We start from the raw sequence: 26,333 nt of genomic DNA on the forward strand, positions 1-26,333 counted from the left end.
CTTCATTGACATAGTCACACAAAGTCCATTCAATACCCACATCTCTTGGGCTGATATTTCTACCCTCAGGTGCTCACTTTGAGCTGAAGACCACCAATAAATCAGTCACTCTACTGCTTTGGGAACAGCCAGGACAAAAGAGAAGTGCTATTTATTTTTTCTGACAACCATCCTGTAGGAATGCATTTCCTCATCCTATTCCCACACAGTCTACATTTCACTTCTGCAGAACTTAAGGAATTCATATTTTGCAATGTAACGAGCCAGGACAGTTGGAGGAATAGTGAACAAGGTGTGAGCTCAGGCCCTGCCAGAGAGATCTGTAGTGCAGCTCCAAGAAGCAAGGCAGTACTCTCCTTTCCCTTCCTATATAGGTACTCCTGAGCTTTCTCCAAGTCCCTCTCTCTTTACAACATCAGACTTCATAGCCAGTTCAAAGGGAGTTGTGAAACTCAGGGCAGCATTTATCTCATAAGATCAAGACAAATATTTCTCCAACAAGAAAAGGGATGATGACATTCTAGGGCATGGGAGCAAGTTGGCTGCTTAAAAGCTCAGAGAGGCTGCTGCCAACTCACTGCAGAGGCAATTTTGGAGCTTCTTACAAGCTGATGAATGAGAATGGATCAGTCTAGGCTACCTTGAGTGCCAGCAGCCTGCCCTGTCCACCTTCACAGCTGCACATTCTTCCACAGGAAAAGAATAAAAGCACTACGCCAAAATTCAACCGTGAGGAGCTGTTAAGAATTTTGTCTTGCTGGTTTTAGTAATTAACACACTACTAAAGTAACAGACCCAGCAATGGATACAGACAGACTACTGCAGAGTTCAGGGGTCCATGTGTTGTGTCCATATGCACCCGGGATGCACACACCCTGTGGCTGATATTGCCATGCAAGCACTAGCTTGCTACTGTACCCATTGTACAGCAGAGGAATCAAACAGACATCATCTACTGGGCAAGTGCTAGTAAGTCCGCTGCAACACTCAGCCCTGCTGTCAGCACAACTCAGTCTCTCAAATCTCTTGCCATCAGCCAAAACACCAGGAGCTTTCCATTTAGAATTGGTCACAGCTGCCTGCAGAGTTGTCCTGCTTTGAACCAGGATGAAGCCAATTTTCCTTTTACTGATTTTTTTTTTCCTTCAGTGAGCTTTCTTTTAACTAGTCACAGAGCCTTCCAACTAAGGCTGATAAGAGAGGAATGTTTTTCTAACTGCTGGGTCTTCAAGGTTGCATCTTCACTCTGCCGGCTCAGACACTATGGGGAGATCTATGACCCCCCAGTAGGAGGCTGAATTAGACAGACAGCAAAATGGGGCAGAGATATTCCATTCCATATATCTACGTAAGCTCAGAGGAAGGTCAGAGATCACAGAAGACAACTTCCTTCCTGCTTCTTCCCTTCTCTTCTGTCCATGGCCGGCATCCGGGGAGGACTCCGTCCATCCATCACCATTGACCCCCAGGCTCGAGCTCTCCTGACCCTCATCACTCTCCACTTTCTCCAGCAGCTCCAGGACTTCTCGGGACTGTTCCCAGCTAAGGAGAGTGCTGTGGGAGTTGCTCGGTGTGGGGGGAGGTGAGAGGCTTTTGCACATATCTGAACATATTTGTATATAATTGTATATATTTTCTTATATCATTAGTGTTTGATTAAAGCTGTGTAGCTTAGTTTTCAATCCAGCCAAGTCTCTCTCCTTTTCTCTCTCTCCTTCCCTACCCGGGTGGGAGGGGGAGGGAATCGAGAGCGTTGTTGTCGAACCTGAGTCAAATGGTGACAAGAGTCTTGGGAAACTCTCAGCTCCTGCCTCTCCATCTAAATAGAGTAATAACACCACCCTGCTTCACAGAAAGAGTATTGATTAAACTCTGTAGCAAGGGATGGAGTATGCACTCCAAAGCCCTTCTATTTGACAAAGCAGGAGTAAGTGAAAACTGCCAGGGAATCCATTATTCAACCTCTTCTCAAGCCAGAAATAAAAAATAACAATGTGCCCCCATTTTATGCTGGGAATAATTGCACATGTATATACACTCCTAATTAACAGAAGGCTATTAGGTACTTAAAAACAAAGGCTTATTTTATATATATACATATATATATATAATGTATATATGATACAGGAGCCCTCAAAGTCTTAATCTGCAGAGTCCCTTTCTGCTTTTGCACACAAAATTAGTGTTACTTTCTTCTGATGTGTGAGTGTTCGTTTAGGAAGTTCCTTATCTGATTTTCCAAAGTACTGCATTAACTGATTTACTGTGGTGGACTTTTCTGGGTAACCTACTTTCCCTTAGCAGTATGTGTAGCAATACTGTTCTTTGCATGAAGAAAGCCAGCACATAAATCCTAAGCATGCTGTATGAAAATACTAGTTTTATGCTACTGCTCTTTTATTCATTCTGTAGACAGGACTGTAAGTGTAACACAGAGACAAATATGATTTCCTCAGTGTAAGACCATGGATTTAAAGTCATGTAGGAATATTAAAGCCTAAAATTTGATAATCCACAATACACAGTCTACAGCAATTTCTTAATTCAGTAAAACTGCACTTGAACTGGAGCCCATCCTGTAGACACTGTTTTGATCTTATAAACAACTGTAGTGTACCTTCTGCATCAACTTGCAGTACATGACTTGGAGGAATGTTAGATTTCCTTATCTGTTTATTAAGAACAAATAAAAACCACCTTAAACCAACAGGCTGAAGGAAGGAGGGAATCCTTCCTGACACTTTTTCACTTTTTTACCTATGAAGAGGGAAGACCAGAATTCTCTGTGACACATGTGCTATGATAACAGTGCTGACTGATTAACGAATAAAAATGTTTCATTGTCATATTTTTTTCTTGCTCCTCCATACCCACACATTTCTCCAACTATCAGCCTCAACAACAGACAACAACAGGAAATTATACAAGATGATGATGTGGAGCAAAAGAAACATTTATCTTTTAAAACTACTCTGTAATATCATCAACTATTTCTTCTGTGTTCAGGACAGTTCTTTAGTATGTTGTTATTTAGCAACTCATACAATTTCTCTTACAATCTCTTTCCTTTCCCAAACTGAATCAGGGTAGTCTCCATAACCCCTCTTTGTGACTGCTCTCTATCACCTTTCTAGCGCTGCTAATTGTTTCTGTTACTCTTCACTGAAATAAAGAAACCAAAATTAATTCTTAAATTCACAGTGATGAAAGTTCATCAATTTATACAACAACATGATAATATTTTCTAACTAATTCAGGCTGCCCAGGGAGGTGGTGGAGGCACCATCCTGAAGGTGTTCAAAAAACAGGTGGACATGGTACTTCGAAAGATGGTTTAGTGGTTAGGGGTTGTAGGGCTGATGGTTGGATCTTGAAGGTCTTTTCCAGCCTCGATAATTCTATTATTCCCTTTCTAAACATATGCCAAGTGTTGTATTTGGGTTATGGAGGCCCATTGCTATTAACTAAATGCCTTTATCAAGTTGTTACGTAAGACATGTTATCCCAAGATCGTTATCCCAAGAGGTTACAAGTAATTTAGAATACAGTAACGCATACAAGTAATTTTGTATTGCCCCTTCTACTTGACTTACCTTGCAAGTTAATTCCATGTTCCAGCTACAGCATGCTGTCTGCTATCCACGCTCTTTTCAGTCCTTCAGAAGTGTACCTGACAATCACTCACAGTCCTGAATAATTTAGAGCCTTTCTAGAAAGTAATGTTGACATCATATCTACCACTTGTCTAGGTTATCACTAAACATACTGAATATATCTAGGTCTATTATTAATCTTCATTTTATTTTATGTAGGTTTTAATTTTTTTTAATTTATTTTCTGCTAATTTGTCTTTCCCTTCCAGAATAAGCTGTTTATTTCTCAGGTATCAGCTGACTCTTAATCCATGGCAAAATTTTGCCACCTACCCTGCAATTTTCAAGCTCCTTTAGATGTAAGTCACTTTGCTTGACAAATTTGCTTGATAGGCATGTTATGCATACTTAGGCCCTTGTTTTGGTCTAAGTAATGAAATATTTATTATTTTTTTTTAGAAAAAAAAAAAAAAAAGGATAAAGATAATTCAGATAGGCAATTTTGCCCTTACAACAGAAACACCAAGTAAGCACAGGAACGAAGATCAAACACAAGTGAAATTTGAAATCACAAACAAAAGCCCCAAACTTGTATACATTAATCTTGGCTTTCCACTAGAATCCGAGTACACATTTGCTGCAAGAGACAACTTGGAAAGATAATTGTGTGCCTTTGCCTGTGCTAAGGACATATCCTTTTTAACACCATTAACGTGGCTTTTCAATGATAAACATATTTCTTAAAAGTCCTATTAATTTTGATGGTTGTCTCTTCCTACATGTTCCTAATAAGGCTCGTTGGCTTTTTGTGTGTGTGTGGTTTTTGGGTTTTTTTTCTCTCTCTTTTGTTTTTTTAATGGCAGATGCACTTGGCAATATCTGTGACCTTCAATTATACACATGAGCAAGCAAGAGAGCCCAGTCCTGCAAGGCTGTTTATGCATTCTAAGAGAGCTCCTTCTGACTGGGGTGTCTCAAGGAAGACAGAAGCATTGTGTGCATACTAAGCCAAGTGCTTAATGATTTATTTATGAGAAAAAGGGGCATTAAAATTGCTGAAGGGAGAAGAAAAATGAAGAATCTGACTTACCTTGTCGGTGTAAACGAAGAACAGAATCACAACAGTGAGCTCCAACAGAAATATAATTAACAGCATGATAAAAAACTGTCAAGAGAAGAAGGGACAGGGGGGAAAAACACAAAGCAAAACCCATCAACATCTATTTCAGCTTTATGTGGATGCACAATAAGTACATCCAGCAGATCATGCAGAACGGGGAGTGGGAGTCACACAGGCAGCAAGATGCAAAGCTGCTGTGTTACAGCCGAATAGAAAGCATGCGACATGCAGCAACTGAAAAAGCAGATAAAGGACTAGTCAGGAAACAGAACAGTACCCAGGCATATGTATGGCTCATTTATATCACTAATTTCAGCAAAATAGCATAAAACCCCACAAAGATCTGTTGCCCCCAGCAGGCCAGTGCTCTGTTTGACAGTAACCCTTGAGGACTCTTCCAATGCTAAGATACCAGTGAAATCTACAGGTTAGAACTCTCATTGCAAGAGAAGATAGCCTGATGCACAAACCATAGTATCAGAACTCCTTTCAAAGGGAATTGTGGAAGAAGTGAAAGGCACACCAAAAAGCTTGTACACCAAATTAGCTTTACAAGCAGCTTCAGGTAGCTCCACAAATTAGCCACGGGTTTCAAATGAAAGGGGCTGATTTGTACTGAAGACATGAAAGCAAAGTAGGTATGTTTCTTTTTCTTCCCATAACCATGGAATTGTCTGAAACCAAATAGTCAAAAGCTCACAGGAGTGGATAAAAACACTTTTAACATAGGTAATTTCAGGTAGGTTCTCTAAAGCTCTCAGCTCTGATCAACTTCAGAAAGACAAAATGCCAAACACTTCCCAAAAAACATAATCTATGCTTTTTATGAAGATGCTGGATGGGTCTGCAGCACAGGTCTGGTGCAGGAGTGTGTCTTGGTTTGAGCCAGGATAGAACTAATTTTCTTTTTGTGAATTTACCTTTCAGTTAAGTCCCTTCTAAGTAGCTGCAGTTGCTGAAGTTAACAGCATGTTTTTCAGTCTATGACTGATCCTCGATGTTTATTGGTACTTCGGGAGAATGCTAGGCAGAGCCAAGGCCACTGCTTGGTTCTGAAAAATATCTGCTGCTCCAGAATCAGAAGGGAGTAGAGTAGTCACACCTGAGATCCCCCATCTCGGGAGGAGCGGTTCAGACTGGTGACCAAAATGGACCAAATTAAGTATTCCATCCCATACATGTCACATTGGGTAAAAATCTGAGGGATCAAGAGGGTCACTCCCTCTTTGTCCATGGCTGGTGTCCTGGGAGGATTCTGTCTGTTCATCTGCCTTTGATCCCAATCCCTGTGTCACTGTATCCCTGCATTTCTGCATCTCAGCTCCCATTTGCTGCTGTCTCCAGGAGTCTGGGACCCTCCCAGGGCCTGCCCTGCAGCCCTGGTGGTCACATGGGTGTTATTGACAGGGAGGAGGGAAGGAGCAATAGTGCAATAGTATTTAATTATTTTCCTTTTCATCACTACTGTTTCATTAAAGCTGTGTAGTTTAGTTTCCAGCCCGTAAAGAGTCTCCCTCCCTTATTCCTTCTCCCACCCCTATAGGGGGAGGGAGGAGGATTAACAGAGAGCAATCTGTCATTTGTTGAATTGCTAGCCCAGCATTAAAAGGTGACATAGTGACACAGTGGTTGCGTGGACCTTAGAACAAGTGCTATCAGAGCATTAAATGAAACTGAGTTTTGCAAAGATGGGTAAACGAGACAGAGCAATTTTGGAAACTTTTTCAGCTCAGGCAAAGCTCCTGGTCCTTATAACATAAACTCTATACACTTAGCAGCCAGCAAGGCTGGAATTCTAATACTGAGCAACACTGACTTAATTGAAATCCTGTCCCCTAGAGAAAAAAACCAACAGTTAGCCTCTCTTTAGTTTCAACCACAAGGCTGCAAACCTATGAAAGTTTAATAGCTTGAAGCCTTAAGAAAGCTTCTTCACTGTCTGCTAAGTCAACACCAAACCTTTGAACCTAGGGGTTTCTGTAACTGAATGGAAAGCAAAAGGTCAAGTAGGGGAAAATACCTTTCTCCACTAGTACAATTACACTGTCTCCAGAACTCATAGCATTTTGCCCCACAAGTCTTTAAGTTTACTTTTAAATCTGCATCACTAGTATCTTTACAGCTGCCTGACCCTAGTACTGTATCTATTACTGCCCAGTTTTGAATCACAGAACTCATTCACACTCATGATCCAAGCTGACTTCCAGATCATTACTATCCAACACCAATCTTCTGCAGGGTTTGGCAAACTAGCCTTGGTGCAGCTTGCTGATTTTTTACATTTCTGATTTTAGTCTGCTGCATAGCACTAATTGAGATAGGACAAAGCAGAACACTCTTGCAAAGATGCACAGACCCTTTGATAAATTTTCTTTGGTTGTGAGGTACTTTTTTGCTATTCCATAAAGCATGGCTTTTCCAAAATGTGCATGCGAACACCACTGTCAACCTGTGAATTCACTGGCATAAGCCTGGATTACACTAGGCAATTTCTAGAATGAAGGAAGGACTCATATGCATTACAAGCAGTGATCAGCATTTCCTACCACAGGACCCCAATTTTGTCAGCTTATAATTTTGCCAAACATCATTCGTCTATGCTGATACATTTTGAGTTCATGTCTGTCTAAAGCTTTTGGAATAACTTCAAAAATAGCACTTCAGTTACTTCTAAGAATGAAGCATGGCAAAGTATGTTATTCTGCCCAGGTTATACTTCTGGTGGCTTAAGATAATATCCTCTCACACTCAGATGTTTAGAGCAGGGACCTGAAACAAAGTGCAGCGCCATTTCAGGCACATGCTTTTTGTCTTTTCTGTGATTCAGTGATTCTGTCTTACCCAACTGAGTGGATTTTTGTGGCAAAGTTACTAGCATTCAAAAAACCGCATTTCGTACATCCAGTAGAGATGAGAGGGCTCAGCAGCCAAAACCTTCCAAATTTACAACCACAAAAAGCCTACTCACATCCTTCCCGCAACTCACGTGTGACCAGTCAACTCGTAAACCACCCCACAAAGCATCTGCCCCGCTCCTGTGGAACCTGCACATGCACACAATGCCCTTCTGCTGTCCCCTCAAAGCCAATGGCCTCCAGTCCCCCCTTCACAAGACATAACCTGGAACTGTAGGTGTGTCCAGGAACCAGAGTAAAATTCAGGGACCAGTTTTTCCTGTGCCCTCAAGAAAGCTCTCATTCCTTCTCTGCACTCATCATCACAGAGAAAGTAGAGATGACACCACAGAATTACTTTGCAGCAGATGTGGGAGCCTGAGGAAGAACATTTCTTAAGAGCAGAGGGGGAAAGGTTTGAATGAGGATCATAGAATCATAGAACGATAAGTGTTGGAAGGGACCTCTGGAGATCATTGAGTACAACTCAATGCTGCAACTCAGCAGCATTGAGTACAACTCAGTCCTGCCCAAGCAGGATCACCTAGGGCAGGCCACACAGAAACACATCCAGACAGGTCTTGAAAGTCTTCAGAGAAGCAGACTACACAACCTCTCTGGGCAGCCTGTTCCAGATCTGGCCACCAGTTTCACAGAAACTGGACCTCCTGACAGCAGCCCGTCAGGGCAGGTGATGGCACAGAAAAAGGCAAAGGCTGTGCAGCAGCAAGGGATGCCTGCACACATGGATACCCAGGAGGAGCTGTGCCTTGGAAAGGATGGTGGCCTGGGCAGGACCACACACTGGGGCTGTGGAATGGAAAGAGGAAGAAGCAGAGAGTGACAGAAAAAGGAATATACTCCATACTGACACCCATGGCTGAGTATAATGTGTGGGGAGTGGACTAGAGACTGGTAAGGGGAAGGAAAGTTGTCTGGCAGGAAGTTGAAGTGTTTTCTCAAGTATGTAACTGTCATTATTTCTTAATACCAGCATCAGTAATTAAAAGTTTATCTTAACTGAATCACCAGACTACAGTGCATGCATGGACACATGCATAATCAGCTCCTCTATTATAATAGCACCTTCCAACAGAAGTTCACTTCCAGTTCCATCCTCAGTATCATCCCTAAGGGAATGACTCCCGATGGGTATATCCCATTCAAATTTAAAAGGGAGAAACATAAGCCCACTAAAGGCTTACAGCACCCAAACATTCACCACACCTGTTGGAAACTCTCACAGCTCCTTTTCAAATGAATGATCTCATGGTGATAAATACAGAGGAAAAAAAAAAAAAAAGTTTTATTTTGCTTCACTGGGGCTGCAGGCAGTTGCTATAATAGAGATTTATGCATAGAGAAACAACAACCCCAAAACAAAGCATTTGTGTAAAACTCCATAAAAATAAATATTAATCTGACCTTGTACAATGATGCTTTACCATGCTACTTGTCAACTAGTGGGATGCAACCTAACTGAGGTTCACTGGAGAGATACCTACTGCACTACTTTTCCTAAATTACACCTGAAACAACCCCATGGAAGTTTTGATGAGAAGGGAGGTAAGATGATGCTTTTCTGCCTAGCTACCACTGATTTCCAGCCCTTAAGAAAACTAACACCAGTTTCTCAGCACTCACCTTAATATTCTACAAAGCTCATAACCTCCCACAGGTTTCCATTAAAGGAACAAAGGAAGTAGGCAATTGCTATAAAGCCTATATCATGGCTATGCATCACCCTCCTGATGTCAGAGAGAGAAATCTATTAGAGAAGTTGTCCCAGCCTACAGCTCCATCCCCATGGAGCTGTACTAGGCTTTGACACACTAGTTCCAGTTCCCTTCATCCAGCCTCTTAATATCACTGAAAGAATCAAGAGGTGATCCCTATGTAAATAATTTCGTCACAGCTCACAAAGCCACAGAGCAAGAAGTTAATTTTATTTTCTTCCCAAAACCCACAAAATTATTTGGTTTCTCAAATGTTATAGACACTTGCCTGTGCACGTGATAAGTGAGCATCACACACTAATACATAGGACTGGGGCTTTTGCTTCCCCATTGCCTCTCTTTCCCAAATTTTCTCAATAGTTCTATCATTTTGTTCAAATTGCCCATCCCTCCATGTCAGGAGCAGCTGACATTTGTGCTTGCATCTTAGAAATGACTTCTGCAACCTGGAAGACTTGTACAGAAATAGAGCAACAAATAAGAAGTGACAGGACAGTGCCCAGACAGTAACAATAACTGGAATTACAGTCAATAAAATCCCAGAGTACTGATCTACCACATGAACTTCACAACAAAAGGGAATAAATTTCCATCACAGTGCATTCTGATTCTACATCTCAGTACCAAAGTTTGTGCTGCTTGATTTGAATTCTTCTTTTGTTAGTTCCAAACCATTGTTTCTACTTACTCCTTTGTAGCATAAACAATGGTTCCTTTTTACCCATAGACTCCTCAGATATTTGTAGACTTATGTCCCTTCTGAGCCCTCTCTCTGCCGCGCTTTGCATATTTAGCTCTTCCTTGGAAGCAAATCTCTTTAGCCTGCAGATCTTTTTTTTTTTTTAGCATAAAAATGATAAGTTTTGTCATAAAGTGTGAAAATGCAATAATGTGTATGAGCAAACTTATGAACAGAAATTCCATTATGAAAATGGCATCTCTCTACATTTGGTTCATCAATTATTATTCTCTAAAAGCTTTAACAGTCAATTCCTTGTGATTGTGGCAAAGTTGTACATGTTTTATACCTACTGGATATATAGTACAGCTCTGTTTATGTTTGGACTATATTTATTATGAACATACAAAGACTCCTGCTGATCAATAAGGCTCAAAGAAATCTGCAGTAATTACTTCTGGGAAGATATATGACATATGTGGTTTAACACATTAACAGTGTTTAATTTTAGTCTCATTACTGCTTGAGTTGGGATAATTCAGTCTTACTGCATCAGTGAGAGCTGAGAGACTTGACATTCCCATAGTGTGTCACAGGATTTTAACTGGTATTTTGTGGCATTTCTAGTCATTTTCCATCTTCTCCAGAAACTGACTCAAAATCAATGATTTGTCATCAAATATTAGCCCTGTATCACTCTCACCTCACAACAGTAGGTAGCTGTAGGTCCATTTAACAGATCACTGATTATTATTCCTTAGCACAAATAAGTGTCTCTCTGGATTGACTTTTTTTATAAGTTGCTTCATCTCTTCTGCAAAGAAAATGCAAAGGTGTGATGGGATCTGGTGTTGATCTTTATCCCGGTCAAGACAGAAATTCATCCTGCTTGTGAAGTACAATGTGGCTGAAGAACTAAAATGTCTGACTAGATGTGGGAAACTGTCTTACAAGTCCCTGCACTACTCCATTAATAACGAAGCAGCTGATTGAGCCCATCTAACATAGCTAACAGAAATAGCAAATGCAATTAAAAGTCTCTGGCTTGCGGATAATCCAGTATTCTCCATTTATGGCAAAGACATGCAAAGTTTATTAGTGTCTAAACTTAAACGTTTTACTCAGACTTTTAACATCATTTGTGCACTTAGTAAATGGAGCTTCCTCCCTGAATCTACCATCCCCAGGATATTTCTTATCATCTGGAGCTCCAGCATGAAATGCAATCAGACAGCATGGTGCCCTGACAGGAGGAGGAGTGCAGCAGCAAGTGGTCCCCACACAGCCTAGGGAGAGAGTGAGCTGGCAGGGCTGGGTTCACACTTATGTTCACACCGAACATCTGGCTCACCCCAAACGCTGGGCAAACTGACAGAAGCTCCCCCACAAAAGTGGCAAACACAAAGTAGTTAGATATAAATGCAAGATAATTTAATAAGGTGACGTCTATAACAAGTGTGACATAGCTGTTGATAAATGCACTGACTATAATAGTGCTATTAATAGATGTGAATATTGCTAGAAATAATAATAAGTATAGAATACACAATACACCCAGGGATCTTTTCACTCCTACCCAAAAGGCGGAAGTCACAATATCTAACCCAAGGAGGTGTCCCTGCCTGGGGGGAAGAAGTAGTCTATAGACAGATAGAAGCAGCTTCATGTTCGCAAGCCATGGTACTCATGGTGGACTTCAACCATCCTGATTTCTGTTAGAAAGACAACTCTGCAAAGCACAAACAATCCAGGAAGTTCCTAGAGTACGTGGATGAGAATTTTCTTCTCCAAGTAATCGAGGAACCTACAAGGAGGGATGTTATGCTGGACCTTATTCTCACCAACCAGTAAGGGCTGGTGAGGAATGCTAAGCTCAATTGCAGCTGTGATTGTAGTGACCGTGAAATGGTGTAGTTCAAGATCCTTAGGGCAGCAAGGAGAGCTCACAGCAAGTTTACTACTCTTGACTTCAGGAGGAGGTCAGTCTCACCTCTGTGCCCAGCAAGATCATGGAACAGATCCTCCTGGAAAATTTGCTAAGTCATTTGGAAAATAAGGTGATTGGTGACAGCCAACATGGCTTCACTAAGGGTAAATCATGCCTGACCAATTTCGTGGCCTTCTATGACAAGGCTACAGAGATGGTGGATGGTGGAAGAGCAATTGATGTAATCTACCTGGATTTATGCAAAGCATTTGACACTGTCCCACATGACATCCCGGTCTCCAAACTGATAAGATATAGATTTGACAGATGGACCACTTGGTGGATAAGTAATTGCATGGGTGGGCGCACCCAGACAGTTGTGGTCAACGGTTCAGTGTCCAAGTTGAGGCAAGTGATGTGTATTGTTACTCAGGGGTCAGTACTGGGAACAATGCTGTTCAACGTCTTTGTTGAAGACATGGACAAGTGGGATTGAGTGTATTCTCAGCAAGTTTGCTGATTATATCAAACTGTGTGGTGTGGTTGACACCCTAGAGGTAAGGGACGCCATTCAGAGGAACACTGAAAGGTTGGAGAGGTGTGCTGTCCTTGTTTGATACAGGATGAAGCACTCTCCTATGAAGACAGGCTGAGAGAGTTGGGGTTATTCAGCCTCAAGAAGTGAAGGCTCTGGGAAGACCTCATAGCAGTGTTCCAGTACCTGAAGGGCCTACAGGAAAGCTGGGGAGGGGCTTTTCACCAGAGAGGGTAGTGACAGGACAAGAGGTAATGGTTTTAAACTGAAAGAGGGTAGACTTAGGTTAGACACTAGGAAGAAATTCTTCACCATGAGGGTAGTAAGGTGCTGGAATAGGTTGTCTAGGGAGGTTGTGGAAGCCCCTCCTGGGAGGTGTTTAAGGCCAGGTTGGGCAAGGCCTTGTGCAGCCTGGTCTAGTGTGAGGTGTCCCTGCTCATAGCAGGAGGGTTGGAACCTGATGGTCTTTCAGGTGCCTTCCAACCTTAACCGTTCTATGATTCTAATAAATTCCTGTATGGGCAATACATGGTGAAGAATCCCCTATGACATCTTAAGGCCTTTTTAGGCTTTAAGGTCTACACAAGCAGGACTCTGCCTCTTCTGACTGAACAACACATGTTGCACACTCAAATCAGAAGCAAAATCACTGTAGGAAAATTTTTTTTAAAAGTGTCACAAAACCAGAGGAAGAAATTAAGAGCTACCTATGGATCTTATTTTCTTCCAGGACATGGATTATTATTTAAGTTGCAAGTGTCAGGAAACATGGTATCTATGCAGGTGTGCTGTAACAATCAAACAGACATAAAAATCCTTCCTTCACAAACTGCCCAACAGTGTTTTTTACCAGTGACTGTGATTTCCTGGATCAAAAGTAAGTTCTAATTTACAATCACATTATACCATGTTCACATGCTCTTTCTGGCAGCTTCTTTCAATGTCCTGTTTCCCATTTAACTGAAGGTAACATTGCAATTGGGCCAACTGGCTCAGCTGGAACATCTTACAGTGGAGTTAATGGAAACTAGATCCTCGTGCTAGTTTCAACAAAATAAAAACTGACAAATAACTTTGCTTTGGGTATTTCTTTATCATTTGGACATAATACATATGATGAAAGAACTCAAAACTCTAATTACTAATATGTAAATGTGGACTAAATACTTCTTAAAGGTCATTGTAGCACATAAGACAGCTAAGCACATTGTGCTGTAATCACAGAAAAGTGACAAAGGCACTAAATGGAAGTCCATAAACTAACTTTCTCAAGCCAGACTCTCAGCTTATTACTTCTGTCACATGTTCAGGGCAGTGACCCCATTCAACAGAACAAAGCTGCAATTTTCTAATTACAATTGAACTTGTAGCAGAGGGACCTCTCTTATACAAACTTGAGCAATAAGAATAGCAGAAAAGTCAAATAAATCTTACTGAAGCAAGAAAGCATTGTTCGTCTGCTTCACTCATCAATTTACATCTCCATCCAGATGGAAGATTATAGATACCAGGTTGCATACTTATTCAAGAAATGGTAGTTGCTGATTTCCCTAGGGAAATCTAATGATGGAAAAGTTTATCATCTTTCACATTGTAGCTGAAGCAAATAAGAATCATGGCAGATATCCATTCTTTGTTCCCTGAGATCTTAGAATGACAGCTGCACAACTCAGTCCATCCATGTATTTTCACAGAATACACAGGATGTTTGAGGTTTCCTTTGCCGGCGGCGAGGGAAGCAAGCAGTCCAGAATCAATGTGATTGATAAAGCAAGCTTCGATTTATTGAATACACAGTGTTACTTTTATACCCTTTTCCAACCCTACATGTAGTGAATTCATTGGATAGTAACCATGCATAGTGAATTCATTGGATAGTAACCACGCACAGTGAGTTCATTGGATAGTAGCTACTTGTAGTGATTTCACTGGACTGCAACTACTTGCAGTGATTTTACTGGATAATAACACACATCTGAGTTCCAGGGTTCTTCCTTGTTTTCTATCATTCTACTTCTCTACCTTGTCCTTGAGTTAGTTTAAGCTAACAGAGATTGTTTATACTTGTGTTAGGCTAAAAAAAGAGATTGCTTGTACAGCTGCTGTTTGTGCCACACTCTCAAGGCCTCTCGAGGAGATAGCAGGGGCCCATGGCCCTGCTGCTCAAGCCATTCTGCAACATTCCTTTAATTTTTTTTACACCGTATTTTAAATTTTCATCTTATTCTACTCCTCCAAAAGCAGAGAAACAGGACTGGGTCTGTATCTTAAGAGATTAATGAGGTATTGTCCTGGCTATACATGGCTACAGAGTGAAAAGGCTGTTTCTGGGCTCCCCAGTTCAAGAGGGACAGGGATTTACTTGAGTGAGTCCAATGGAGGCTACAAGGATGGTTAAGGAACTGGAACACCTGTATTACGAGGAAAGGCTGAGGGACCTGGGGCTGTTTTGTCTAGAGAAGAGAAGACTGAGAGGGGATCTTATTAATGTATACAAATATCCGAAGGGTGGGTCTCAAGAAGGAGTGGCCAATCTCTTTTCAGTTGTGCCCTGTGATAGGACGAGGGGCAATGGATTCAAACTCAAGCACAGGAAATTCCACCTCAACATGAGGAAAAAAATATTTGCTGTGAGGGTTATGGAGCACTGGAACAGAGAAGTTGCAGAGTCTTCTTCTCTGGAGACTTTCAAGACCCATCTGGATGATGTGATCTGTGTGATCTGCCCTAGATTCTGTGGTGGTCCTGCTCTGGCAGGGGGCTTGGACTCAATAATCTCCAGAGGTCCCTTCCAACCTCAAACATTCTGTGATTCTGTGAAGCTCCTGCCAGCTCCTTGGTTGGTGGATACCATGTAAGTTTTTTGAAGTCAGTATAACTGTGAAGCTTAGGCTACCTAACCCACTCTATTCAGAGCGGCAGCACAAATTATTCCCAACTACTGCATGCATTGCAAAAAACTAATTTACAATTTAAACTTTACTTCTGTTTTTGAACTCCTTTCACCATCTACCCTCTGCCACTTAAAACACTCCTTCCTTTCCAAAATAATTGGTAAATGCCAGAGGTAAGCAATTATTGCCATTTACACCTAGCATCACAGCAGCCTAATAACAAACAGCTTACAAGTTTGCTCTGAAAACCCAATATAAATGTCATATGTGGAGAACACAAAGACATAGGATCAGAGGCTCACCTGTTCTGCAACTTAGTGTATGAAATATAAATAGATTGAAATGTCTCTTTGGTACTGCTCATTTCTGATTCACTCAACCACACTCCTTAAGCAATCTCATCCCTTATCACAGCACTGAACAGCAGCACCATTCATAAGGCAAAACCATACACAAACATCCTGTTGTATTTAACATCACATAAAATTCTGTTCCTCCAATGCAGGCGGGTTGAGCAAGTAAGTAGTTTGTCCTGACCTGCTATCTTCCACTCCATTTTAGGATCCTAATGGTGCTCCATGCCCACTGCAATATCTCCAACGTCTTCCTCAAACCATGCAATAACTGCAGCACATATTCCCAACTACATCCTCCCCCAGCTTGTAATTGCCACAACCTTCCCTCTTTCTCCTGCTTTTAGGAAGCAGAACAAGAGGTGCTCCTGCTGCACAGGAAATTTTTCTTTCCAGTCCTTACAGGTCTAAAGACTACCAGCAACCTATCATTAGGATGGGGTGCACTAAAGGAGAAAACAGCAAGTGGAGGTCTTGTGTACTTGACCCATCAAGTACAGTCCTCACTTCATGCACTAAAGAGCATTAGATTAGTCCTTACACGGTGCACTGAAAGGCATTAGAGTCTGAGTATTGTGCAAGTATATGTTAGGAGGCGCAGTACCCACCAACATTTGCATCTCCCCAAAAGCATGTTCATCTAGGGTTGGCTGAGCACATTCACCCTAGCTGCAGCAGTGACAGGTGATCTAGGCAGACTTTGCCCTTGCCAAAAGGAGTGATGACGGCCAACAAACCACACAAGCTAAAAGACTGAATTTCTTCCAGTACTAAGGTCTGACTGCCAGATCTTGACCTGATCCTGACACATAAGAAGACACTGTTCATTGCTGGTTAAACCTGAGCTAGGACTGCAATATAAAAACCACAAATAGGTGATCAAATTTGTGCATATAAGCTATACCATTAGGCTCAGCACCCTGTGGACTCCTGCTGCATTGGCATTGATGCTGTAATCCTCTAGTTACATCTGCCTGGCCAGGCACTTCCTCTACAAAGTAGGTATTTATAAGATTGTTAAAACTGTCAAGGACTTTCAGCCTTAGATTCTGACTTCAGCTTCTCAGTGTGAATTTCTACTAACAAAATTGCCTTAATTTCCATTTATGTTGCTTATTTTCATTTCAAACCACCTACCTGCCACAAAAAAAAGCCATTACTAGCCTAAACTGGCTAGTCTTTACTTTTACTGGTTAAAAAACAGCAGAAACAACAGTTAAGGCTGGGGATCTGGGAAGAGTCCTCTATAGAGGCTTGGAATCTCAGAGTCAGGTAAAGATTTTTACAGTGATTTTTTCTTGTGGGCTGTGTGCCTTGACTCATTTTGTAGTTATCAGGGAAGCAAAATTAATATGTGCAGTACAGTGAGTTACAGCCTTTTACAACGGATACACCATCTCACCAAACTAAACCCCAGCTTCAGTTACACTCTGAGGTTTGCCAAAGCCCTGGACATGAGCAGCAAGATCACCTCACTTCCTGGTCTTCAGTTGAACATGATCCAAAATATACATGAACATCAATTATAGCAGGCACTCACAACTCATGAAGTCCAGCTTTAAGAAGTATCAAATTACATCTGGCTAAATACACCAGGCATGTAGCTCAAGCCTCTGTTAAATCACTAACAGCTGGCACCTTATTAATCTTTGATTTCACAGCAGTCTCCTTGTGCAGGCATCTTTGCTTCCTGACATTTCAGCCTTTTGAGAGTTGATTGGCAAAACCAGCATTGCCAAATCTGAAGAACTTCATTTTAACCAAAATCAACCTCTTCATTATGTTTCCTGATTACATTGATCTTCCTGCCCAGGACTTCAGATCATCAGTCCCACCAGGGTAGACATTTGGAGTAGACAGCTAGCAAAACTGAGTAAAAAAAATAGTTCGAGGGTACACAGCAAAAGATATCTTCACAAACCTCTCCCTCTTCTCTGTAGAGTTCAAGGAAACCCACACCACCACTAACCATTCCCTTCTTGCAGGTCTCATTCTCCAAGCACAGACTTAAAGCATGGTCAGGAATGATCTACCAGCTCATAGAGCTATCAAAGACTAACTCAAACATGACTCTCATCTCATCCATGCCAAGTCAGCAACTTCTGTTGAAATACAAGACACTGTAACATGTACTGCAATAGCACCAGCACTTTAAGACAGCAAACACTGCAACAGCATAGCAGCTTAATACTCACACTCAGCAGGAGGCACTTGTTTTCTTTGATGGCACCTATGCAGCCCACAAAGCCAATGATCAAGACAAATGTCCCTGTGACGATCAGTAGGTTGGCAGCTGACAGGGATGGGAAAGAAGAGGAGAGGGTGGCAAAGTTCCCTTGGGTAACAGCCAGCCAGATGCCTACTCCAAGGATTCCACAGCCTCCCAACTGGGAAAATAAAGAGAAACAAAGAAACTCAGTTATTGTATCCAAAAAACCTCAGATATTAATCCATATCTATATGGCAGCTGTGCTGGGGTAAATCCAGCAGTGACACCTACTAAGAAATTATCTCTCCCTGCAGCACTTTCAGTAGAGAAAACAGACAAAGGACAAATAAAATTTATGAGGGGGAACTCATCAGTAAGATGCAACACTCAAGAAAAGGACCCAGATTTCCTAAATACAAGACACAATTTCAAATATCAGGTCTCCTTCTCTCCAGTGAAAAAGCAGATGCTGGGTAAAGGAGAAATTTCCAAAGATCTGGATCTCAAAGGAAAATAAAAAATCCATATCCTATTTAGGTACCGCAGAAAACTGCCAAGAATGGCTGAAGCACTTTTGATCCCCTGCTCTTCCCATTCCAATACACCACCTCCCATCCCTGGCACACGCCATAAACAAATCTTGACAGAGCACTCCCCGGTAGGACACCTCACATTTCCTACATCCTGTCCAAGGTCTAGCCTCCCTTGGAAGCAAGGGAGCATTTAAGAGTGTAAAGGGGACAGAGGAGAAGGGATAATCCTCCTGTAACATTAAAAACCCCACATATTTACTCCTAATAAATGGTTGCTGGCTTGGTAATTCAATCCTCAGAAGAGGACTTGGCTGGTTTAGGAAAAGTTTGAGAGAGACAGGTTCCCCAAGCATGTGAACAAGGAGAAGGGAGGATGACAGAGCAGGCAGCAGCCACCACACACATACACACACACACACACCACCACCCCCGATAAATAAATAAATAAATACACACACACACACACACACACACACAAGGAACTTTAAAAAAATTCAAACATTTATAGGCACACTGCTTATAATTGCAAGAAAGCCTGCAGAATTGCAACAACCTGGGTAAAGCTGAGCACTTATATAGAATTAAACCAAAGGACATTTTACATTATTATGCAGTTACACAGGAGAGCATCACTTAGGTTTCTTTCTTTCCTGCTCTACCTTTAAAATAACTAGTTTTTATTGAGTTTTATAACTGCACTTTATTATCCAAATCAATTAAAGGCTAGGAAATAAATTTTGTTCATAGAGCAGTAAGCCAGACCTAGGAGAATATCAATTAAACGTCTGTGTAAAGTGGATGAACATAAGGGAGCTCAGAAACCAGGGAAGAAAAGAGATGGAGCTGATCCTGGGGCAGAGCTAAGCCTCAGAAATGAAACACATAAGAGACATACAAAAGCCAAAGCATTTTTTTATAGTAATTGCTAAGGTCGCCTCTGCATGCCACTGAATTCCCCCACAGGAAGAGATAATAAACACAGCTGTGTCTCAAGGCAGAACTCTTCACACAAGCTGCAAAACAGACTATTTTGTTCAGAACTAAGGAGCCAAACCATACCTCATTGCAACGTACCTCATCTACATCATCCTCTGTATCTACACTGAGAGAAGACAGAATCCAGGACACAGAGACTCAAATAATCTCATACAGGCATCCCAGATAACCATATTCACCCTTTTGTGCTGTACCCTCTACAAGCACCACAGAGGGACAGTCCGTGCTCTGACCATATACACTGGAAATAATAGAATGGTTTGGGTGTGAAGGGACGTTAAAGATCATCTAGTTCCAACCCCACTGCCATGGGCAGGGACATCTGCCACTAGACCAGGTTGCTCAAAGCCCCATACAACTTGACCTTTAACAGTTCCAGGGATGGGACATCCAGAACTTCTCTGGGTGACCTGTGCCAGCCACTGTCTCACCACCCTTAAGTAAAGAATTTCTTCCTAACGTCTAACCAAAATCACCCCTCTTCCAGTTTGGAACCATTCCCCCTCGTCCTATCACTACACACTTGTAAAAAGTCCCTCCCCAGCTTTCCTGTAGGCCCCTTCAGGTACTGGAGGCACTACAAGGTTTCCCTGGAGCCTTCTCCAAGCTGAACAACCCAAACTCTCTCAGCCTGCCTTCATAGTACAGGTGCTCTAGCCCTCTGATCATCTTTGTGGTCCTCTCTGGACTCACTCCAACAGCTCCATGTTCTTCTTGTGTTGAGGGCTCCAGAACTGGACACAGTGCTCCATATGAGGTCTCACAGGAGTGGAGTAGTGTAAAATCACCTCCCTTGACCTGCTGGCCACACTTCTCCCGATGCAGCCCAGGACACAGTTGGCTTTCTGGTCTGCAAGCGCACACTGTTGGTCCATTTTGAGCTTTCATCAATGAACATCCCCAAGTTCTCTTCCTCAGGGCTGTTCTCAATCCATTCTCCACCCAAACTGTAATTGTGATTGGGATTGCAGGACCTTGCGCTTAGCCTGATTGAACTTCATGAGGTCGGTATGGTCCCACCTCTCAAGCCTGTCATAGAGAACATAAAAATTGTTGTAGTTGGTTCCATGCTGCCTGTTTTGATTTCTTTTTCTTGGTATGTAAGGAGCTGTTAATCTATGGGTAATTTTACTTATTTATCATGTTTCCTTTGCTCAATTTTTTCTTTCTCTATCCCATCCCCAACCCCTAGTCCCTGTTTGTGCCAAACAGTCAGAAGTAGAGTAATGAGATGCTAAGTCTTGACATTTTTCAGGGCTTGCTGACGTGAAATTAAACAAAACCAAAACTATTAACAGGGCTACACCGGACAATTTGCGGTCTTCCAAGCAAACAGTGAAGTCTTCACAGGTAAAAGAGAAAACATGAAACAAAAAGATTGGTAAGACGTCTACAGCTTAAACCTGATTTATTGGCAGCCAAATATGGGTTTGTATTGACTCCCTGTGGTGAGTGCAGGATTGACTTGAAAAAAACTACAACACAACCGAACACAAATCCCCCTAAAAGATATCAGGCTACTGACAACAGCATTTTTTAAATTCCCTTGTGAAATGTTTAACACATAATCTGCTTAATTTTTCATGATAATCCGTTCTCTTGCAAGCAAGAAAACTCATGGCAAAATATGAAACATGATGCAAATTCTTCTAACAATTTTCTTCCAATAAATGTTGCAATTTTTTGTGGAATCTTTTCTTCTAAGGCTAAAACAGTGTGTTATCAGAAGGGATACCATTATAGTGCTAAGGCTTAGGACACAGTAAAGCACCAAGAGATTCGGTTTAAGTGTCTTTTCCAGGAAAGATGTCAGCATAAATCTCGAATAGGTTGCTCAGTATGTCTGTCCTGAGTTGCAAAATCACGACTAAAGACATGAGTAGTGGGTTCTTTGCAAGCCTGGAAGCCTTGGCAATTGGCCAAGGAAGCAGCAATTTAATCTGATGAAGACAAATTGCTCCTAGGTGTTTATACAACAGTCAAACAGTAAAGCAGCTGGCTTATTCTAAAAGCATAGATCAGTCTGTCTCTCCTTCCACAAGCGATACACAGACATGTGCACTTGCTTTCTTGGCAGAAAAGCTGCCTACGGAATTAGATCCTCCAAACTGTTCTAATGGACTAGGAAATACGTTATTCAGATGTCAGTGCATACATTTAGAATTGATCTTACAGTATGGTAAACAAAGTAATCCCAAACAGCCCTGGATATATGCATGTTGTTGGAGACAATTATTCTGAAGTTACAGCTATGGACTTCAAATACTGCAAAAGACATTGCCTCATATAATGGTGTTGGTGTCTTTAAGTGGGTTTTTAATTTACATCGAAAATGCATCCAATTGAGGCTACTTATATTGTATCTGATTAAGATCTACCTTCTGTCCTTCCTCTTTTAGATAAAAAAATTCCCAGTGTATTAAAAAATACAGTGATAACAAATCCAAGTGGAAGGTAAGATCAGTTGTTTTGTAGTCAAACTAACTTGGAGGGATTTTCTTCTCCAGTGTCCACATATATAAAATAGAAGGGCTTTCTCAATCCCACTTGATACCCAGTTACTCTTGTGTGATTATGCTTCCCCTGCTAACTATGGAGCAAGGGTATACTGTGGAAAAATCAACATAAAAATAGTAGCAGCAGTGATGTGAACATTATCCAGCAAATGTTCTTGTAATGTAAGGGATACTTCAGTTACTGTTTTTTTCAGCTAGACACAGAGAGGACATGCAAATGGAATACATATCTACACTGACAGGATCAAATGAATAAAGAATCTTACACGGGAAAAGCAGAAGCGGTGTGTGCTAATGCAGGGGCTGTGACACTGCAAAAGTACATGCAAACAACCTATTGGTGTAGCTGTGGCCTGTCCTGGAGGAAGGAGTGGCCACTTCTGGAAAACACCTTCAAACACACTGGCCAGTTCTGGAAAATGCCTTCAAGCCAGCAGTTCATCGCCATTAGACTATGGAAGATCTTGTAGACATCCATCTGCACCACACCATCACTACTGCCTGCCAGTAGGCAGGATGACTGAATTTGCAGATTGTGACCCTTCACATCGATGGACACTTTAGCAGAGCTCACGTGACATACACTAGTAGTATCACTTCAGCAAAGCACAAGTTGCACTTCTTCTGCTAGTCAGAGGTCTGAAATTTAACAAATACAGGATGGCATACAGAAATGTAACAATTAAAGGATGGTATAAAAGCTAATTCCTTTGTGCCTTTGATTTTAGAAAGGTAAATGGAGTAGTAAATGGGAAAATGAAGCACATTTCTACCATTAGAATATTGAGGCTCTCGAACTCTACAGTGTGGAACTGAAAGATATGCACAAATCTCATCCAAAACGGCCATGAACTGAGCTGTGTCTTGTTAGCAACAATTTTAAAAGAATAAGGAAAAAATATTTGAAAAAAGATCAGTTAGTAGGGAACACATTCCTGGGACTGAAGAGATTGAAACAGCAGCAGTCCATAAACACGAACGTGAAATGGGAAAGGGGAATAGAGTATTATTATTCATTTTTCTTGAGATAAAAAAAGCTAGAGATTATTTGGTCTGCAGGCTGAAAACCAATAAAAGCAAGTACTTTTTCACAAAACATTTAATTAAATCTGGAATTCATTGCCACACAATTTTGTGGATTTCAAAACACAGCAGGTTCCCAAACGGATTATGCAAAACAAAGGGGGTCAAGGTATCACTGCATTTATTTAAAAATGATACTTTGCACGCAGCCCGTGCAGTGAAGACTTTAAACCATCCAAGCAACTGGTAAAAAATGCCATTTTTTCTCATATTCTAATTGACCATGATCAAAAATAAGGTACTCAGCTAGATAAAACCTTTTCAACATTATGGGTGTTTGTATGTTCTGCTTACTTCACCCTCTTCCCCTCCCTAGCTTTAACGTTCACATATAGTTTGATTTTGTTTGGGGTTTTTTTGTTGGTTTTTGTTTGTTTGTTTTTGTTTTTGTTTTTTTGTTGTTGTTGTTTTTGCTTGCTTGCTTTGCTTGGCATCAGCCTATTTTCAGAAACAGGGTTATAGATACAGACAACAATCAAGGAGGAAATTAATCATAGAATGGTTTGACTTGGAAGGGACTTTAAAGAACATCGAGTTCCAACCCCATGTCCTTCCTGTATTGGGGGCCCCAGAAATGGACACACTACTCCAGGCAGGGTCTCATGAGAGCTGAGTAAAGGGGGAGAATCACCTCCCTTGACCTGCTGGCTGTGCTTCCTTTGATGCAGCCCAGGACATGGTTGGCCTTCTGGGCTGCAAGTGCACATTGTCAGCTCATGTTGAGCTTCTCATCCACCTTCAGTCCCAAGTCCTTCTTCTCTGAACTGTTCTCACTCCATTCTCCACCCAGCCTGTATTTGTCCCAACCCATGTGCAGGACCTTGCACTTGGCCTTGTTGATCTTCATGCAGTTTGCATGCACCCACTTCTCAAGCCTTTCAAGGTCCCTCTGGATGGCGTCCCTTCTCTCCAGCATGTTGACCTCACCACACAGTTTGGCGTCATCAGCAAACTTGCTGAGGATGCACTCAACGCCACAGTCCATGTCACTGACAAAGATGTTAAATAGCACTGGTCCCAGTACTGACCCTTGGGGAACACCACTCATCAGGTCTTCATCTGGACACTGAGCCGTTGATCACTACTCTTCGCGTGCGACCATCCAACCAGCTCCTTACCCAATGAGTGGTCCATCCATCTAATTCGTATTGTTCCAGTTTAGATACCAGATCGCCCTCTACAACTACCTGAGAGGAGGATGCAGTGAGCTGGGTGTTGGCCTGTTCTCCCTGGTGACCAGCAATAGGACAAGAGGAAATGGGGTCAAGCTACACCAGGGGAGGTTCAGATTGGATATTAGAAAAAAATTATTCACAGAAAGAGTGGTGAGGCATTGGAACAGGCTGCCCAGGGATGTGGTGGAGGCATAATCTCTGGAAATATTCAGAAAAGGGCCCTTTCAAAAGAACTACAACATTGATGAGCTAATACACCCAATCTAAAAGTGATGGTTTATTTCATGGGCTAAAAATTCATTGAAACAGTTAAACATGTACTCAACTGCATCCTTATGCAGCAAAGCATTTAAAGCATGTGCTTATCTGCCACTGACTATAATTAGTCACTTCTGTAGTGCACTTAATTGCCCCTTACTGCAAAGTTGTATCACTGAGGATGCAAAAACTTGCAGAAATAGAACAGGTGAGGATGACATATTAAGGCAGCATTGCTGATAAAAGATTAAACATGATGATAGAATCTTAAAATAGGTGATCATCAGTGTCACAAGCATCCAATCTGGAAACTTGCCTAAACTCTAATTCAAGCTAAGGGTTATGAGTAAAATACTAAGTTAATGACAATTCACTGAAACACAGAACAAATGCATGACTCAAAAGAGGGAATGGGATGAACACCTGAAAACAAAAAGAATGTATGTTTTCAAGTTCTAGTTTTAACTACTGTCAAATTGAAAGTGTTGAGGCTTTTTCATCTGCTGCTCAAACATAGTTTCTAAATCCACCTGGGACGTCTGTAATGAAATCGATAAAGTTGTAAAGAGGAATGCATGTGTGAGGTCTGGAATCAGAATCCATCAAAAGTTAAATATTTTTAAAAAAAGCAAATGGAAGAAAACTGAGTGTGCTATAGATTCCCTGTTCTGTCCTATCCATAAAATAATACACGACTCTTAAAGTGATTTTGTAGCAAGAATTGGCAAAAGACCAGATCTAGAGCTTTAAATGCAATTTTAGTCACCTGTTACCACATACATAGCAGTAAATACTGAAAATACTAGAAAAAAATAAAAGGTAAAATTTGGTCTTTTATACAACACAAAAACTGTGATTTCTGTATAGGAGATTGTTGACAGAAAAATTTATGTAAACCATTTGGTAAGTCACTTGAGAGAAACTGAGAAAATTAGGATAATGATCATCAAACACTGACTCCAGAGGCCACAGCTCAGTTCACTGGTTTACTACAGATTTCTTTCGTTGGATAACATCCAGATTATTTGGTATCTTTAGTGCTTTTCTTTCCCCTAGGGGCATTGGATCAGTTTAGAGTAAGAGGTAGTGAAATAAAAAAAACAGGTTTCTTAAGGAGTACAAAGATAACAAAGAGGTTCTTTCGTATTACTCAAATATTATTTTAAATATGTGCTAACAGGAACAGTCTGCAGAAAAATAAAAGTATTTTTTATTGCATGTTTAATCCATCCATAGAAGTATGTAGATAGCACAATGCTGGTTGCTACAGAAACATCCATAGTGAATATAGATACTATAGCTGGAATGCAAAACGAGTTGTGTATCTAGAAAAGAAAATTGCTGATACTGTGAAAAAAAAAAAATGACAGCACCTAAAGCTTATATCCTCCCTCACAAAAGCTTTTGAGAAATAAGCACCTTGACTATATAAACCAGTATTTGATTAAATAGTCTGAACAAAGAATCTCCTGTGATCCACCTTGCAAGAAGCTGAAGTTAGTTCTGGAAGTTGAGTCAGATCAGAAAAAAAGTCTCTGGTTTCAGTCCTGAAATGGGGGGCATGTGGCTTTTACTAACACGTTTATCTCTCAAGGCTTATTTTAAAAGCATCTTTCCTCCAGGTCCCAAATTGTGGTGATGTATTCCACTATGATTACGGTTAATTTTCCTGATTGAGACCTTTCCAAAGAGAAATTGGTTTTCTTTGCAAAGATATGGTTCTACATGATACAACAGGTCTTCTCCAATTCCTGCAGTAGCAATGCAGCTATGCCATCCCCTCCCATCCACCCTTCTGAATTTCACTCAGCAGTCAGTAACAGTGTCAATAA

The 26,333-nt window shown here is 41.2% G+C and overlaps 1 protein-coding gene across 5 annotated transcripts in view; it reads right to left on the minus strand.

Annotated features, from left to right (window-relative positions):
- Nucleotides 1–26,333, minus strand: part of TSPAN4 (tetraspanin 4) — a 421,128-nt gene that overhangs the window by 34,204 nt on the left and 360,591 nt on the right. For 4 of the 5 annotated variants that reach the window (XR_007889583.1, XM_051620365.1, XM_051620366.1 and 1 more), the window contains 2 exons: nt 17,927–18,118; nt 4,684–4,758 (listed from right to left, as the gene is read on the minus strand). Coding sequence is in view for 4 of the 5 variants with exons in the window: in XM_051620365.1 (XP_051476325.1) it covers nt 4,684–4,758; nt 17,927–18,118 (267 nt within the window). In the remaining variant the exon portion in view is untranslated. The remainder of the gene's footprint in view (nt 1–4,683; nt 4,759–17,926; nt 18,119–26,333) is intronic. The other variant, XM_051620364.1, reaches the window with a different exon arrangement.

The sequence above is a fragment of the Apus apus genome, chromosome 5 (genome assembly GCF_020740795.1).
Source record: "Apus apus isolate bApuApu2 chromosome 5, bApuApu2.pri.cur, whole genome shotgun sequence".
NCBI classification, from domain to species: Eukaryota; Metazoa; Chordata; class Aves; order Apodiformes; family Apodidae; genus Apus; species Apus apus.